The sequence below is a fragment of the Podarcis erhardii genome (assembly GCF_964252035.2).
Source record: "Podarcis erhardii genome assembly, chromosome: 2".
NCBI lineage: Eukaryota > Metazoa > Chordata > Lepidosauria > Squamata > Lacertidae > Podarcis > Podarcis erhardii.
This window is the reverse complement of record NC_138498.1, coordinates 71,321,426-71,337,533: the sequence shown is the minus strand read 5'-3', so window position 1 is coordinate 71,337,533 and position 16,108 is coordinate 71,321,426. Positions and strand designations below refer to the sequence as shown.

Genomic DNA, 16,108 nt, shown 5'->3' with positions numbered 1-16,108 from the left:
CCTCTAATCTGCCTTTCCCTAGGTTGGGATTCACTGTCAGCAGCAGCCCTGCACAGAACACTTCTCCTCCCCTGTGTGCCCCAAATTCCCTCTGAAATTGGTTTGGGTGGTTGGGAGAACCCCCAGAACAGCAGGGGAAGAGGAGGGGCATTGTTCCATCTCGCAAACTGAAATGCTTAGGCAGACAGAATGTTTGTAATAGTGTGACATTGGAATTCCCTCCCTAGAATTGGATTCTCTCATACCATGCAAATTTCACCTACACACTAGGGTGCAATAATCTTGTACAGTCTGTTCTGTTCTGTTCTGTTGCAGGTCACTTGCATGTTGAATTACAGGTATACCAATAAGTGAATGATTTCATTGCATACAAACATAGTTGTTCAGCATCAGTTTGTCACATCACATCCTTCTATTGTATTTCAATAACCTTCCCTACAGATAAAAGATGTTTCATCAGAACTTGCATCTTAATCTTTATACTGTGTTTCTGCTTCTCTGCAATGTGTTTTATTTTTTGCAGGTGGTAGCAAAAGAAGCTTGGGAGAATCATCGATTGCGTAATAACTCTATAATTGTAGATATTTTCCACGGTCTCTTCAAATCCACATTGGTCTGCCCCAAATGTTCTAAAGTTTCCGTGACTTTTGACCCTTTTTGCTACTTAACCCTTCCATTGCCCTTGAAGAAAGATCGAACCATGGAGGTTTTCTTGGTTTTTGCAGATCCACAGCGCAAACCTACTCAGGTAAGTAGAGGTGTTCATGTTGGTCTTTGTTATGAAAGACAGAAAAATCAAATTGTAGTGTTTTGTGCCCTCTGCAACTTACAAGAGGTTGCCTGCTTTTAGCATTACAATTCCAATACTAAGGGTCATTGTGTGAGCTGCGTTGTACGCCTCCCGTCTGCTCAATGTACATAGAAACACACTCAGATATCAGGTTCAAATCCCATCTTCCCCATAAAGCACACATGATCACCTTGAGTCAATTACAACCTCTCTTACCTACCTTTTCTAGTTACCTACCTTCCAGGATTGTTGTGAGGAAAAAATGTGCAGAGGAAGAGATCATGTACAACACCTTTACCTCCAACAGATAAATGGAATGAAATCAAATTTAAAATAGATATAGCTGGAACAAACATTGCTGTCTTAAAATACACAGTTCACAACAAGCCTTCCTACCCCAGCATGTAAAATGACCAGCTTTGCATTATATGTGCTTTATATACGTACACGCAGAGAAAAGATGCATCCAATATCCAATCTTGAGATCAGTTTTACAGAGGCTCTGGGAAGGCAGCTAAGTCTGTACTCCAAGCATGCTCACCTGTGAGTAAGCCCAACTGAGCATAGTGAGACTGACCTCGCCTGTATGTTTTGTGATCTACATGTTTGGAGAGGGAATTTGTCCAATCCATTTTTCAGCAGGTGAGATCCCATTTGCCAGTCATATTACACGCAGGGAGAAGGGAACCCCAAGGATGTTCACGCAGAAGTGAAGCCCTGGCCACAATTGCAGCCCAAGAATCAGAGATGACCTCTCTGCTTTCAGTCACCGCCTAGCAACAACATTCCCACAAAGAAACCTAATTGGCCTGTAATTATGGGCTGATAATTTTGGATGTAGTTTCCACTAAACAATCTTTCACAACCTAGTCTTCTGCATATTTCTGAGTCTTCTATAAACTGAATTTTGTTGCTAAGTGTCATAACTTATACCTCACAAACTACATAGGGTAGTATCTGACTGAATTGTACTCAGAGTAGATCCACTGAAATCAATTAAGTTAAGTCATCGGGTGTATATTGCATATGACTAATATTAGATATCAACAATAGTGACCCCCTTAGTAATAGTATTAATTGCTTCTTGGTAGATTGCAAGCTGAACCCCCAATACAGTGTATCTTTCTAGCTTTAGTTAAGAGTAAAAAATGCCAGTTTTTTCCTGTCATACCATTAGCTTTTTACAATCCCAGCAGTGCTTATAACAGGACAACATTTTTACATTTAAATTTATCCTAATAAAATGTAGTTTCTTCACAATTTTGCTTGATTGCACAAACAATGGTGGCTGCTTTGGACATAACAGTAAGCCAAGGGTAGTGGTTTGTTGCTCCTACTTACTAGCAGGTAGGAGAAAAGCAGAAGCTGCGTTCACAGTAAACTGTTAACCATGTCTGACTATAACACGCAAACACACCCTGTATCAAACCTGGTTACTGATGCTGATCCTTAAGTCTAGAATTGTGTTCCTTACCAAGGTTTATTTTGCCCAGTATAAGTTTAATGTTCTGCTTTTTTCCCCAGTACAAGGTAATTGTGCCAATGATGGGGGCTGTATCTGACCTGTGTGATGCACTCTCAAAATTCTCCGGGGTTCCTGCAGAAAATGTAAGGCTAAATAATATTGTGTGATAAATAAAAGGGTTCAGTTTTCTACAAAATGTTATTAGGTAAAATGATACATGAATTAGTTAAAAATAACTTTAACAAACATTATAAGAAGGTGACTTGATATTGTGTATTGGGCACATCTTTTAAAAGGTGGTAAATTTTTCTTTTTAGGGCAAGAAGTGAGGAGTTACGTTCCACTTTCCACATGTTAAAATGTTTGTCTATACAGAAACTTAGATGAAAACAAACTGTCCTATTTCAGATAAAAACTCTGACAAGAACAGCTTGTCAACATGAGCCCATTCTCTGACCTTGTCCTTGTTCTGCTTGCCCTAATACCAACTATGTATAGCACTCATTTTGAAAGATGTCCCCAAGTGCTTGAAGTGAGCATTGGGTCGAAGTGAGACCTTGGATCCTTAGCACTGATGACTCCTTGATAATTATGCACATTCTACAAATATTTAATAGGAAGGGCATTCTTAGCAGAATTTGGTATCGTGTTGCAAATGTTCTGTATGTAGTTGAGAATTGATCTTGTGTAATAATGAAGAGTTATTTAAACTGGAAAGATTATCTATTTCTATATCTTATATAGCTCAGTCTGTAGATCACGAGGCTGTTAATCTCAGTGTGGTGGGTTCAAGTCCCACGTTGGGCAAAAGATTCCTGCATTGTAGGGGTTGAATTAAATGAACCTCATGGTTTCTTCCAACTCTACAATTCTATGAAATCATCTGGTGAAAGACATCATCTTAATGTTTTATAATGAGATAATATTTAAGAGGAAAGAAAGAAAAATAACAATTCCTATTCTAATGGGCTCTTTGAGAGTGTATTTAATGGTGGTGATCTCATGCAAAACTTAAGGGCTATTCTAGAAACCAGACCAAATAAATGGGGATTTGAGGGAATAGGAGGGAATCCTATTCTGGTTAGTGTATTCAGGTCAGTTCCCACCTACTTCTTTTGTCAGCTCCCTAATGTATATGATAGCCAACCTTAATTATCTTGAATTCAACTCTGTAGGCTGAAAATGGTGGAGAAGGTGATTGAGCTGGGAAAAGAACACATTTGGGATTAAGAAAGTAAAAAGAAGCAGTGGCTAGGCCAGTACCCTTGGGAGAAGGAGAACCCTGTTTCATTCCACTACCTAATTGCTTATTATCAGATCAAAGTTTTTGTTGCCAGTGGTTGTTAGGCATTCTCTTTGCCATCCTTTCAAGCAGCTGTTTTTCAAATTATATGGCCCATTTTGAAATCTTAAAGAGATTTTTCTCTGGGCAAGCTATTAAAGCAACCAGTTCTATTCCTTCAATTTTGACATTTGTTTTCTTAGCAAACACAAGGAGTCTTAACTATTCCTCATCACTGAGATCCAGTATATTGTACTAGTTCTTTCATTTGACTACTGGTGTTTTTTTGCTTAGTTGGCTTATTTAAGCATCTCTCATGAGTCACTTGACTGGTGTCAAGTGGTGTCAACTTCCTCTTGGGGTTGGGCTAGATGATCTTTGGGGTTCCTTCCAACTCTACAATTCTATTATTCTGTGATTGAAGAATATTGAAAATGCCTAGGAGAAATGTTCAATATTTTTCTTGAACTTGGCTTATATTTTGACATTATGCTATTCTGACTTCCATTCTCAACTATTTCCTGTTTTTAGATGGTGGTGACAGATGTTTATAATCACCGATTCCACAAAATTTTCCAGATGGATGAAAGCTTAAGTCAGATTATGCCAAAGGACAACATCTTTGTGTGAGTAACCAATTCTTTGGGAAGAGTAGAGATAAGAAACTTCTGCTATGTAACATTTGAGTGTTTAGCCTGAAAAGATTATTTGGTACCCACAATTTATGTAGGTGATCAGTAGTTCTTACATTGTGTTGTATGTTGTTCTGATGAGATATCATGTGGTGTGGGACACATACTGTTTAATTAGTGACCTTTGAAGTGTTTGTGTGCTGCTATTTTCCTCTTGGGTTTTTTATTGTTTAGCTGTGCAGATGCCAATAGATTCTAGAAAACATTGGGGCTATGTTACATGGAATGCTAAATCTCCACTGAAATTTACTAAACGTTTTTGAAACTTAAAAGAGCATGAAAATGTTTACATTTACATTGGGAAATCAGGCATGGAGAACTTGTGACAATTCGAAACTAAACCTTAAACTTTGGATTCTAGTTTTAAAGTTAGCTGTAAGCCTGCCTCACATACACCTTCCCCCAACTTCCAGTGTGTCTGCAGGTATTGTTTTCTGAGTATCATGTACACATTCCTATAAAGTTGCGTATACATGAAATGTTGGTGGATAAACATCATGAGCACTGCCTTGTACTTCTCTTGTCAGTCTTTTGGGAATGCACCAGTAAAACTGATCCTGGAGTTGGTCAGTTTGGGCAAGTTTGGTGCAACATTTATTTATAGTAAGTGGATGGGGCTTGTTCATCACTGTCAAGTAAGAAATGGCTAGAACAGAGACATTTTAAAAGAAGTATATTTGACATCTTACAATGCACCTCTTTTTAAGAAGGTTTTTTGTGTGTGTATATACGGTATACATGCATGGGAGCACACATACACATACTGTCTTAGAATTGCATTTTGGATTGTATTCCCATTGTGTTGGAGCTATGACTACAAATATGAACTATAAAAGATGAGCCTTTAAACTAAGTTCCTAGCAATTGGATATGATTGCAGAATGTCAGAAATCCAACTAAATTTGTCTATTTTTAAATTCCTAAAAGCTCTCTGTACTTAGTTAGGACTTCATTAAATATTTGTGAATAGCAGATTATTTTGCACTTCTTTAATAGGAAACTTCAAAATAGTTAAAGTGAAGCAGATTGTGAAATTAGGTTAGGAGAAGTGGTGGTAGTGGCAGTACAGTGAATGACTATTGATATCAAGTGACAGTGAAAATTTGTTGGTGGCAATAGGAGGGTCTGGCTTTGTTTTGTGTAGTATTTATAGAGCTGCATCATTAAGCCTCTCTAAAATGATAACATGGTTTTGTTAAATACTAGATAGGTTCAGAATAAGAATTTACTCACCCACAACTTGATTGTGGAGGATAAAGAGGCCAACCTAGCATAACTAAGACTTGGGTGGGCCTGATCTCACCCATCTCTCTGACCAGTTACTCGGTGCAACAGCAGGTCAGACTTCAGTGCTGGGGATAGAGGTACAGTGGTACCCTGGTTCTCAAACTTAATCCATTCCGGAAGTCAGTTCCAAAACCAAAGCGTTCCAAAACCAAGGCATGCTTTCCCATAGAAAGTAATGCAAAATGGATTAATCCGTTCCAAGCTTTTAAAAACAACCCCTAAAACAGCAATTGAACATGAATTTTACTATCTCACGAAACCATTGATCCATAAAATGAAAGCAATAATCGACGTACTGTAATATAAAATAAATAAGACAGTATTGTAGATGATAAAAATTAAAATTATTTTTCCCCCTTACCTGCACTGATGATAGTCATTGTTTGGATGGGGGACTTTTATCCATTTCCACAGTCACAAAATCAATCAGTAGCTGAACTGGGTTCCACACAGTCACAAAAACAAATCAATCAAAAAAGTCTCAAAAACAAAAACGGAAAAATAAATAGCAAAAAAAAGAGAGCACCAAACTTAATCCATTCCAGAAGTCCGTTTTACTTCCGAAATGTTCGAAAACCAAGGTGTAGCTTCTGATTGGTGCAGGTTCCCCGGAAACACTTCTGAAAAGCATTAGAAAACTGGAACACTTACTTCTGGGGTTTTGGCATTTGAGAACCAAGGCATTTGAGAACCAAGGTACCACTTTCTTGACATAGTTCTTAGAATTTCAGTGCAGCTCACTAGTACACCTCTTGCCCTCAGGGCAGAATGAGAATGTCTTTACCTGATGTTGGGCCATAGAGACAGATTAGGGGTGCTGCTGGTATGCCGTCCACCCTGTTTCCCAACAGCCTTGATGGCTGTGGTGGTTGTGAAAATAGTATTGAAGGAACCCAGGGTGATTGTCCTGGGTAACCTTCAGTGTGTGTGCCGAGGCTCTCAGGGCCAGTTTTTGAGTTCATGGTCTCTGTGGTAACCATGCATCTGTCTCATCATCTATCTAAGATGTGGTAGGTCATAGCTTGGATCTTGTCTTTGCTTCAGATGGTGAAAGTGGTAGTATCTGTCTCTTTCTGTGGAGTAGGGGGTGGGTGGGTTCTACAACACAGTCATCATGGTCAGACCACTTCCTGGTGAAGTTTGGAATTGTGGTGCCTACATCCCACTGCAGGGGTGGAGGTCCATGGAGATTAATAGAATGCAGTGGATTCCTGAATCTTATGCAGGAGTTTCTGGTGGATAGAGTAAGTGAACCTGTCAAGGCCTTGGTCTCACTATAGAATGTCAAGATGAGATGGGCCACTGACACAAATCCTCCCAAGTGCTCTCTTAAGTGCTGTGGAGTCCATTCAGTAGCCTGGTGCTTTGGGAGCTGCAAATGATGAAACTGGCTGCATTACACTAGAGTACAGGTGGTGGACGTCTTGTTGAAAAGCAAACAAAACACTTTTGTAGAGGTAAAACCTCTCTTAACCAGAATTTAGCATCTCGGTTCTAGTCTACCTAAAATGTTTGTTTGTTTCTCTCCCCCCCCCCTTAAAAATATTTGTTATTGATTTTTCCATGTATACTTCTTCTAACAATCTTCATAGTATAATTTCAAGTCTGGAAGGGAGAAGCCTCCTTTATTTTTTGTATCTATAAGTATTTTATATTTTATTCTAGGTTTTTTCCCATTCCAGACGAACTTAGAAATATCTTTTTGCCAGTTTCTGAAGCAGACAAGATTGCTTATCCCCCCCCCCTTCTTTACATGCTTCATTAATTATGGCAGCTCAAAGGCAGTGCATGTTTGTGTAAAATGAATTCTAGATACAGTCCCTGATAGCAGTGAAGCTGGCAAAGACTCCTGACTAAGCCCCTGGCAAGCCTCTGACAGTTAGCATACTGAGTTAGATGGATCAATGGAGGCTTCCTGACTAATGATGCTTAGACATAAAAGAATGGATTTGAACAACATTTTGAACTGAAGCATTTGAAGTTCTTCAAATGTAAAGTGAACTTTTAAGGTTTATTAACAAATGTGATTAATATATTACACTCTCCCTTATTTTGTATCTGCATTGCTCTTATACATTTGGAAGTTGATAATGGCTTGTCGAGGCATCTCAGTTCCAGCATTATGCAAATTATACTTTGTACTAATCCCATTGTAGAACCCAAATCATGATTTTGAGCTTTCAAACATATATGCAGATTATGTTAGAGCTTTCATACTTGGTCTACTCAGCATTCCTATCTCTTGATACTGTGATCTTCTGGGTTGGAGTCATGGCCATAACCATGGTTTGTCAACTCGAGACATCATACCCAACTCTGGTTAGGACAAAGCACAATTTGAAAACACGTTTCAAAACAGGATTGTCTTAATTCTCATTTGCTAGCCTACCACAAACCATGGTTTGTCATTTCAGCTATTAGTGGCTTCATTTGCATGTATCTACCCATAGGTTACAAACATCTTCTGAGGTCCTTTTGGGTGTCCCACTACTTAAGGATGGTGTGCAGTAATGCAAGGGTGGACCTTTTTCATAGCAGCACCCAGATTACTAAAGCTTAGTTTAGTGTTACATGTCCAAATCTTAGGGTCATGTGGTCCCCTCCATTTTCCTCCAGTGTAGTCACAAGAGAATCAGCTTTCAGCTTAATAATAATAATAATAATAATAATAATAATAATAATAATAATTTATTATTTATACCCTGCCCATCTGGCTGAGTTTCCCCAGCCACTCTGGGCGGCTTCCAATCAAGGGTTAAAAACAATACAGCATTAAACATTAAAAACTTCCCTAAACAGGGTTGTCTTCAGATGTCTTTTAAAGATAAGATACAGTGGTGCCCCGCAAGATGAATGCCTCGCTAAACGAAAAACCCGCAAGACGAAAGGGTTTTCCGATTTTTAGCGGCTTCGCAAGACAAATTTCCCTATGGGCTTGCTTCGCAAGATGAAAGCCCATAGGAAAATCTCCGGGGACAGCGGGGAAGCGCAGCGCGCCTTCTCCTCTGTTCCCGGACCTGTCCTGAAGGCTTGCGGTGGGAGGTCCGGGAACAGAGGAGAAGGCGCGCAGCGCTTCTCCTCTGTTCCCGGGGTTTGCGGTGGGAGGAGGGTTTTTCCTCCCCACCGCCAACCTTCAGAACAGCCTTCTGAATGTTGGCGGTGGGGAGGAAAGCCCTCCTCCCACCGCAAGCCTTCAGGACAGGTCTGGGAACAGAGGGGAAGGCGCGCAGCGCTTTTCCTCTGTTCCCGGACCTGTCTTGAAGACTTGCGGTGGGAGGAAGGTTTTCCTCCCCACCGCCAACATTCAGAAGGCTGTTCTGAAGGCTGGCGGTGGGAAGAAAAGCCCTTCTCCCCCGCCAGCCTTCAGAAGAGTTCCCCACAGGGCTCTCCAAGCTGCGGATAGCAGCCTGCTGCCCCTATCTGCAGCTTGGAGAGCCCTGCGGGGAAGTCCTGCAGGGCTCCCCAAGCTGCGAATGTCTGCCCCGCGTGAGGGGCGCTCTGCTTAAGAGCCCCCCTCGTGCGGGGCAGCAGGCTGCTATCCGCAGCTTGGAGAGCCCTGCGGGGAAGTCCTGCAGGGCTCCCCAAGCTGCAGGTGTTTGCCCCGCGTGAGGGGCGCTCTGCTTCAGAGCGCCCCTCGCGCCAGGCAGCAGGCTGCTATCCGCAGCCTAGGCAGCCCTGCAGGAACTCTTCTGAAGGCTGGCGGTGGGAGAAGGGCTTTTCTTCCCACCGCCAGCCTTCAGAAGGCTGTGGTCTGAAGGCGGTCTCCCTAGGAACGCATTAATTGATTTTCAATGCATTCCTATGGGAAACCGTGCTTCGCAAGACGAAAAACTCGCAAGAAGAAAAAACTTGCGGAACGAATTAATTTCGTCTTGCGAGGCACCACTGTAGCTGCTTATTTCCTTCTCATCTGAAGGGACGGCCTTCCACAGGGCGGGCGCCACTACCGAGAAGGCCCTCTGCCTGGTTCCCTGTAACCTCACTTCTCGCAATGAGGGAACCGTCAGAAGGCCCTCAGCGCTGGATCTCGGTGTCTGGGCTGAATGATGGGATGATGGGGGTAGCTAATAATAGTTACTCATTATGTCCAAACCCAGACAAGCTGTTTACCATTTATCATGGTTTAGAGACTCAAATTTCAAATTGTGGTTCATGATCCTGTTTATTTCCTGAAAACATCGTTAATAGTAAGCACAGCTTGGATACAAGAAGTAATCTTGGTTAGCTGAAAAACGAAGCAAAAGTTTCCTCACATCCATGCCTGAGGATGAGAAGGGATTGGGATGCAGTACACAAAGACACTAAATTAGTGTAACACTAACTTAGGATGATGTTGCCCCTGTTTGGTGAAATAGCATTCCTGTTGAGATATGGCAGGCAGTCACTATTTGCACTTTCCTGCAAAAATTGAGTATGTTTTTGTTTCTGTGATAAACTCACACCAATTCATTCTAAACCCATATATATGTAGCAATTAAAATGTAGGTGCCTGTAAGGCCTGGAGGGCTTGAAGCTTCAGAATGTGCATAATGTAGACCTGGAAAATGGCACAGAGCAAAGCTTACCTCTATTCCTTAAGGCAACGGTGGTGATCAAAAATGAATCCCTCCACCCCACAGTTTTTAAGTGAGAGGGAAAATTTAGGTGAGCTGATCACCAATCTCCAGCATCTCCTCTGTTTTGGAACTTGAATTAGTTCTATCATGTTTGCCTTTTTTTCTTTCTCAGTTGTGCTGTTTTTGGCACCATATTGCAAATATCGGAAATCACTTTTTTTTCAGTAGCTGGGAGCTAACAAAGAATTTCCAGTATTAATCTATTAGCTGAATTGCTCTCCAGGTGTATTGCATACATACTTTAACCAGTTCTTAGAGGATTGGTTAATGTGGTATGGTAGATGCGTTGGAGGCATTCATGAGTGGCAGGAGGATGTAAAGTTTGAGTCCAAGCATTTATAAGAACATGGTGGTCAGCAATTCTTGGGAAAGTTGCCTCTCCTACTGAATGTTCAGTTGACAGATTGTAATAAAGGTGATCTGCAAATCAATCTGGCAAAACTACATCAACATGCGTCACTTGTGCTGAATTCCCCCAGGCTAAACTAGAAGGGGCATTCAGCACTCAGTGCAGACACTTACTATTTTTTCCCCTTAGGTCCCATGATGCTCCGCCCCAACTAGGCTCCTGCTCCGATGTAAAGCCCCAGCATGTGCCATGATGGTGATATCACATCACCCAGGATCCTGCTGGAGCATGGAGCCAGCCTACAAGGGGTCAGGTAAGTGTCTATCATTGCACAAATATGCAAAGTTTTTGTCGGGTTTTTTCCTTCCCAGGGGAAGCATCTTGGGATATGAGGCTGGAGAGATTTTATATGTTTGAGTGCCTTTGTTATCTTAGCCTGGATAATGGAGGCATTCAGCATATATGTTTAAAATTGATGAAACTTTGCCAAAATGATTTGCAGGTCACACTTAACTTACTGACATCAACTGTCATAATATTCTCATGCCAGTCACTTTACCCTGGTTTCCTGCCCACCTTACCTTGCATAGTTTCTCTACCCTTGTTTGCTTGGAACTGGTAAAAGACTGAATGGTTATGGAGATTTTGAACGTAGTATCTGAAATACAAGATTTATCCTATTACTCTTTGGTTTTCTCTCTGATAATGGGTTTTGGATGGGTGGTGGAATACAACTATAAACTAAGATAAAACCTGACCCTAGAAATGCTCCTTCCTTAGAGATTATATAGCCTGAAGCAAAATAGTTTTGAGTGATTCTGCTCTTTGCTTTAGAGCAGGGTTGGGTAACATTTTGGGACCTAAGGGACACATTCACTCCTAGCCTACCCTCGGAGAGTCACATAGCAGCAGTAGGTGTGGCCACTCCCACACACTCACATATATACACTCACCCAGGGTTTACATAGGCAGGCAGCTCCCCTCTTTAGTTGATCCATGCAGATTAGATGAGGAGGAAGGGTTATCGCCCATTCTCCACTCTTCAAATGACTGATCTGATGACTGAGGAAGGGATCATTTGTAGCCACATTTGGATGCTGGGCTCTGCTGTCTACTTTGGCTATTTTTCCCCCTTTTGCAACTGTGGCCAAAATTGGTTGGTCTTGGGTGTCTAGAAAAAAAATTAAGGAAATTAAGGCCAGTGTCTGAATCTAACTTAATTGAAGCATATTTCAGATTACCGTAATCTAAATTAACATTGTTAAAGAAATCAGAAAAATAAGTCAGGGCTAAATCTAGAGCGAACTTGTTGTAATTTGGGTCTTGAGTAAAAAAAGAAAGAAAAACAATATGTAAAGAACCAAGTACAGTGGTACCTCGGGTTACATATGCTTCAGGTTACATACGCTTCAGGTTACAGACTCCGCTAACCCAGAAATAGTACCTCGGGTTAAGAACTTTGCTTCAGGATGAGAACAGAAATCATGCTCCGGCGGTGCAGCGGCAGCAGGAGGCCCCATTAGCTAAAGTGGTGCTTCAGGTTAAGAACGGACCTCTGGAACGAATTAAGTACTTAACCTGAGGTACCACTGTAGCAACTTTGCACATTAAGCTAACCAATAATACCCATTTTAAGCTATATTTTCATATCAATAATATTCTATTTAGGGTTATTGTGGAGGTTGTTAATAATAGCGGGCAGTTGCAATGTTTATGTACTTAGGTGTACAGTTGGTTTGTTTGTTTTACTTACACAGTATCAATAGGATTTGAAAAATCTGGATGAATTCACAGACACCAAATGTTGAGGTACAGCAAGAGGAATACCTCCCTATATTCATGCATATAGATTGTGTGTTTCCTTTCAGTGTGAGAGGCAAAAGGCTATTTGTTTTGTAACCTTGGTAGGTACAGTGCCTCAGTTTTGTCACTCAGAGATGTGGTGAGGAATCACTACAAGGCACCATTCTGAGTAGGGCTACTACTACATGCATGGTGGAAGTGCTAGTAGATGGGAGGACTTTCATATTCATGGGAGGTGTTGAGAGAAGATACAACTTGCAAGTGTTGCAATAATGAGGAGGCTTGGTCTGCTGCTGTTTTTTGGAGCTGTGCCTGAGGGAACAGTACTCCACTTCTTCACTTTCTTTGTCCCAGATGAGTTTCATAGGTCTTTTCCTTTTTCCCTATGGGTCCTGTGCTCTTTTTCTCATTCTTTTGACCCCCTCCCCCCGATCTTTATGCACCCTTCAATCACCTGGTTCTCCTTGACTCCTAACAAATATCCTGTTTCCTAGCAAGCTGCTTTATTGTTCCGGTACTAGGTCATACAGCATTAAATTCTACATGGCTCTAGTTGTCGAAGGTTTGTTTAACGGGTGTTTGTGAATGCCTGTGGGTACAAGTTACTGTCTTGGGTTAACACCATAAGACTGATCACTAGATGTTTTTGCATTGCATGTCTCCAGGCAGGGCCCTCATTACCTGGTAACTTTTGACACTTTCTAAATAAAACCGTATCTAATTGTTCAAAGTAAAGGGAGAAGGAAATGGTTTATTCAGTCATGAGCTTAGAATCAGCTCCTATTTTAAGAACTGTGATGTAGAATATGACTCTTCCAAGTGTGAATGCTTAAGACTGGCATGACACTCTTACCAGTTCTGAAAGGACTGAACTTTGCTCACTATTCTTCTCTCTTTTGTACAGATACGAAGTTTGTAAGTCAACGGAAGATGGTGCTGAATGCATCACTCTTTCAGTTTACTTCAGAGAAAAGAAGGCAAGACAATCCAGTGCTGCTCCGGGGACTGTTCTCTATGGGCAACCACTACTCATAGCTATACCCAAACACAAGCTTACCCTAGATCACTTGTACAATGTTATATTGGAGCGGATTAGGTGAGTACAGGACCTCTGTGGCATATAAGTTTACTCATTTCTAAGTCCAATCATCTCTGTTTCTCCAATTACTTTACAATAGGATTGTTATTAGATGTTACTAGTTTGTGTGCCCCTAATTGTTATTGTTCTGCATCCACTGGTAGCTTATCAGTATGAGTTTGAAACTGCAAATACTTCCATAGTTGTAGAATTTTCTGGCAAATGTCTTGTATTAACTTGGTTGGTTGAAACTCTTCCTTTATATGAACCCAAAAAGAATCTAAGATCAAAGACCAACTTTTTGTTACTAGCAGCTATCAACCAGATACCTCTGAAAACTCAGAAGCGGCACAAGAAACTCCTGGCCCTTATCTGTGTATCGCTTCTGTGTATACAGGTTACATTAAGCTTCCATGAATTTCTCTTTGCTAAAAAAACTCCACCCCAAATCTAAACTAATAGTCATCACACAATGCATGCTTAACTTAAGGAACTGAACTAAATTAGTTTGTTTATCTTGATGTTACCATATTTGTGAAAATGTTGATTATATTACAGCATTCTATATCCTAAGAGAAAACTCCTATGGTAATAACATAAACAGTGAATCAATGAAAAATTGTAAGGATGTGTGGCTATCGTTTATGCTTTCATATCTCAGTTTGTTTATTTCATATTTTCTTTTACATATCTTACCAATTTTCAAGGAAATTCAAGGGCTTTAAGGATCCTTTTATTTTATATGTGTATGATAATCGTAGTGGGTGAGGAAATATTTCTGTACTTTCAATCTGGCTGCTTTCCTGATGAGATAGATACCCAACTCCCATCAACCCCAGTCAACATAGGAATGGTAGGAATTGTAATCATCAACATCTAGAGGAGATTTTGCACTAATTGTTCTTTTCTCCTAATGTACCTGCCTTTCCAATAATGGGTCACTCGTGTCAGCGTTTAATGAAAAAAATAATTTATGTGTTTCAGTCGCTATGTAAAAGTTTCCTTAAAAGAAGAATGTTCTGAAGGATGTCCAGATAGTGAGAATTGCAATGGCTCCAGTAGTGTGTCTGAAGGTAAATTATCCTAAGATGGGTATTATTTAACTAAATCTGTGTTGTCTAAAGTAGTAGACATGACTCCTAAATAGTATTACATCCTGTAGTAGTATACAACCTTCTGTGCTTTAGAAATATTCTTCAAATAACACTATTAAGTATATTGCATGTTGTGATAACTTGCAAAGTTGGGTACAGACTCCTCCCTGGTTCTCTCTGATTTAGCCGCATTCCTTTCAAAGCTGCTGTTGCAATCATTTGCTCATTAAGAGAGCCAGTGTGGTGTAGTGGTTAAGAGCAGTAAACTCGTAATCTGGGGAACCGGGTTCGCGTCTCCGCTCCTCCACATGCAGCTGCTGGGTGACCTTGGGCCAGTCACACTTCTTGAAGTCTCTCAGCCCCACTCACCTCACAGAGTGTTTGTTGTGGGGGAGGAAGGGAAAGGAGAATGTTAGCCGCTTTGAGACTCCTCCGGGTAGTGATAAAACGGGATATCAAATCCAAACTCTTCAAATCCAAACTCTCATTAGTTTTTCAGACAAAGGATATTATAAATGCTATGGAGGAACAACAAAAGTGAAAAACAATCTTTAAAATGTGTTTCAGGTGATGTTGAAGAAATGGAACATCAGAATGGAGAGGAAGACAGTAAGGAGAAAATATCAGAAACAGATGCCTGCAAATCAGAGGACTGCATCCAGGATGACCTGGAAAAGGAAGGCCTGCATCACAGAAGGCATCTCTTTAGCTTCAGTCTTGTGAACTCTTATGGAACATCAGAAATAAACTCCCTTAATACAGATGGGAAAATCCTCAAGTTGAGTTGTAGGTATCTCCTCTAATTGTCATCCTAGACACACCTCATCTTTGGCAGATTTACATGATGTTATTGCTTTTCTTCTTTTCTTCTTTTCCAGCTCATGCAACTCTTGCTATTGATTGGGATTCTGACACCCGAAAGTTGCTTTTTGATGAACATGAGGCACAGGTGATTAGCGTTCTCCCACCTTTTAAAGGGCGCAGCTGTAGTCTGGCCCCTTATAACTGTTGTCAGGGGGTTAGGCAAGATTATGTGGTTTATTCTGCCTTTGTACTTTGATAAAAGTACTGAGGAAATAGAGCAATGTCATAGAATATTGACAACAGGTCATTATCAGCACCAGCAGAGTGCCATTCACAAGGCTTCTCAAGAGTTGGTGATCAGCTGGTGGTTCAGCTTTGTGCACACCGCTTACCACTGAGCTTTGCAAACCCCATTTTGGCTGACCCAGGTCTTTACCTGTCTCACACTTGACATCATATGTGTGATTACAGAAACGGTATTGTACCATCTTTGTATGAGTAAAGTGTACGGAGGCATTACCAGAGAAGAGGAGGGCAAAGAATCAAGCTGAAATAAAAGTTGCAGACAATTAGTATAGAAGGGTTTAAAGTATTCTCCTGTGTGGTGTGTTAATTTTTAGAAGGTTTAACATGCATCTTACACTTGAGGAAAAAACATAATGTATATTTCTTTTTTGGTAGGCATTTGAAAAACACAACAGTATGTTTCAGCCACAGAAGAAGAAAACTACCGTAGCTCTGAAAGATTGCATAGAACTGTTCACTACTATGGAAACACTTGGTGAACATGATCCATGGTAGGTTTGCTGTGTTTTCTCATAGCAATAACATCTCTGGACTGTGTTTAG

At 40.8% G+C, this 16,108-nt stretch overlaps 1 protein-coding gene across 2 annotated transcripts in view; it reads left to right on the top strand.

The window, feature by feature from the left end:
* USP4 (ubiquitin specific peptidase 4) overlaps positions 1–16,108 on the top strand; it is a 36,327-nt gene that overhangs the window by 12,952 nt on the left and 7,267 nt on the right. For both annotated transcript variants that reach the window (XM_081851288.1, XM_081851287.1), the window contains 8 exons: positions 524–748; positions 2,315–2,398; positions 4,069–4,163; positions 13,189–13,380; positions 14,347–14,435; positions 15,024–15,242; positions 15,335–15,405; positions 15,942–16,057. In XM_081851288.1, coding sequence (XP_081707414.1) covers positions 524–748; positions 2,315–2,398; positions 4,069–4,163; positions 13,189–13,380; positions 14,347–14,435; positions 15,024–15,242; positions 15,335–15,405; positions 15,942–16,057 — 1,091 coding nt within the window. The remainder of the gene's footprint in view (positions 1–523; positions 749–2,314; positions 2,399–4,068; positions 4,164–13,188; positions 13,381–14,346; positions 14,436–15,023; positions 15,243–15,334; positions 15,406–15,941; positions 16,058–16,108) is intronic.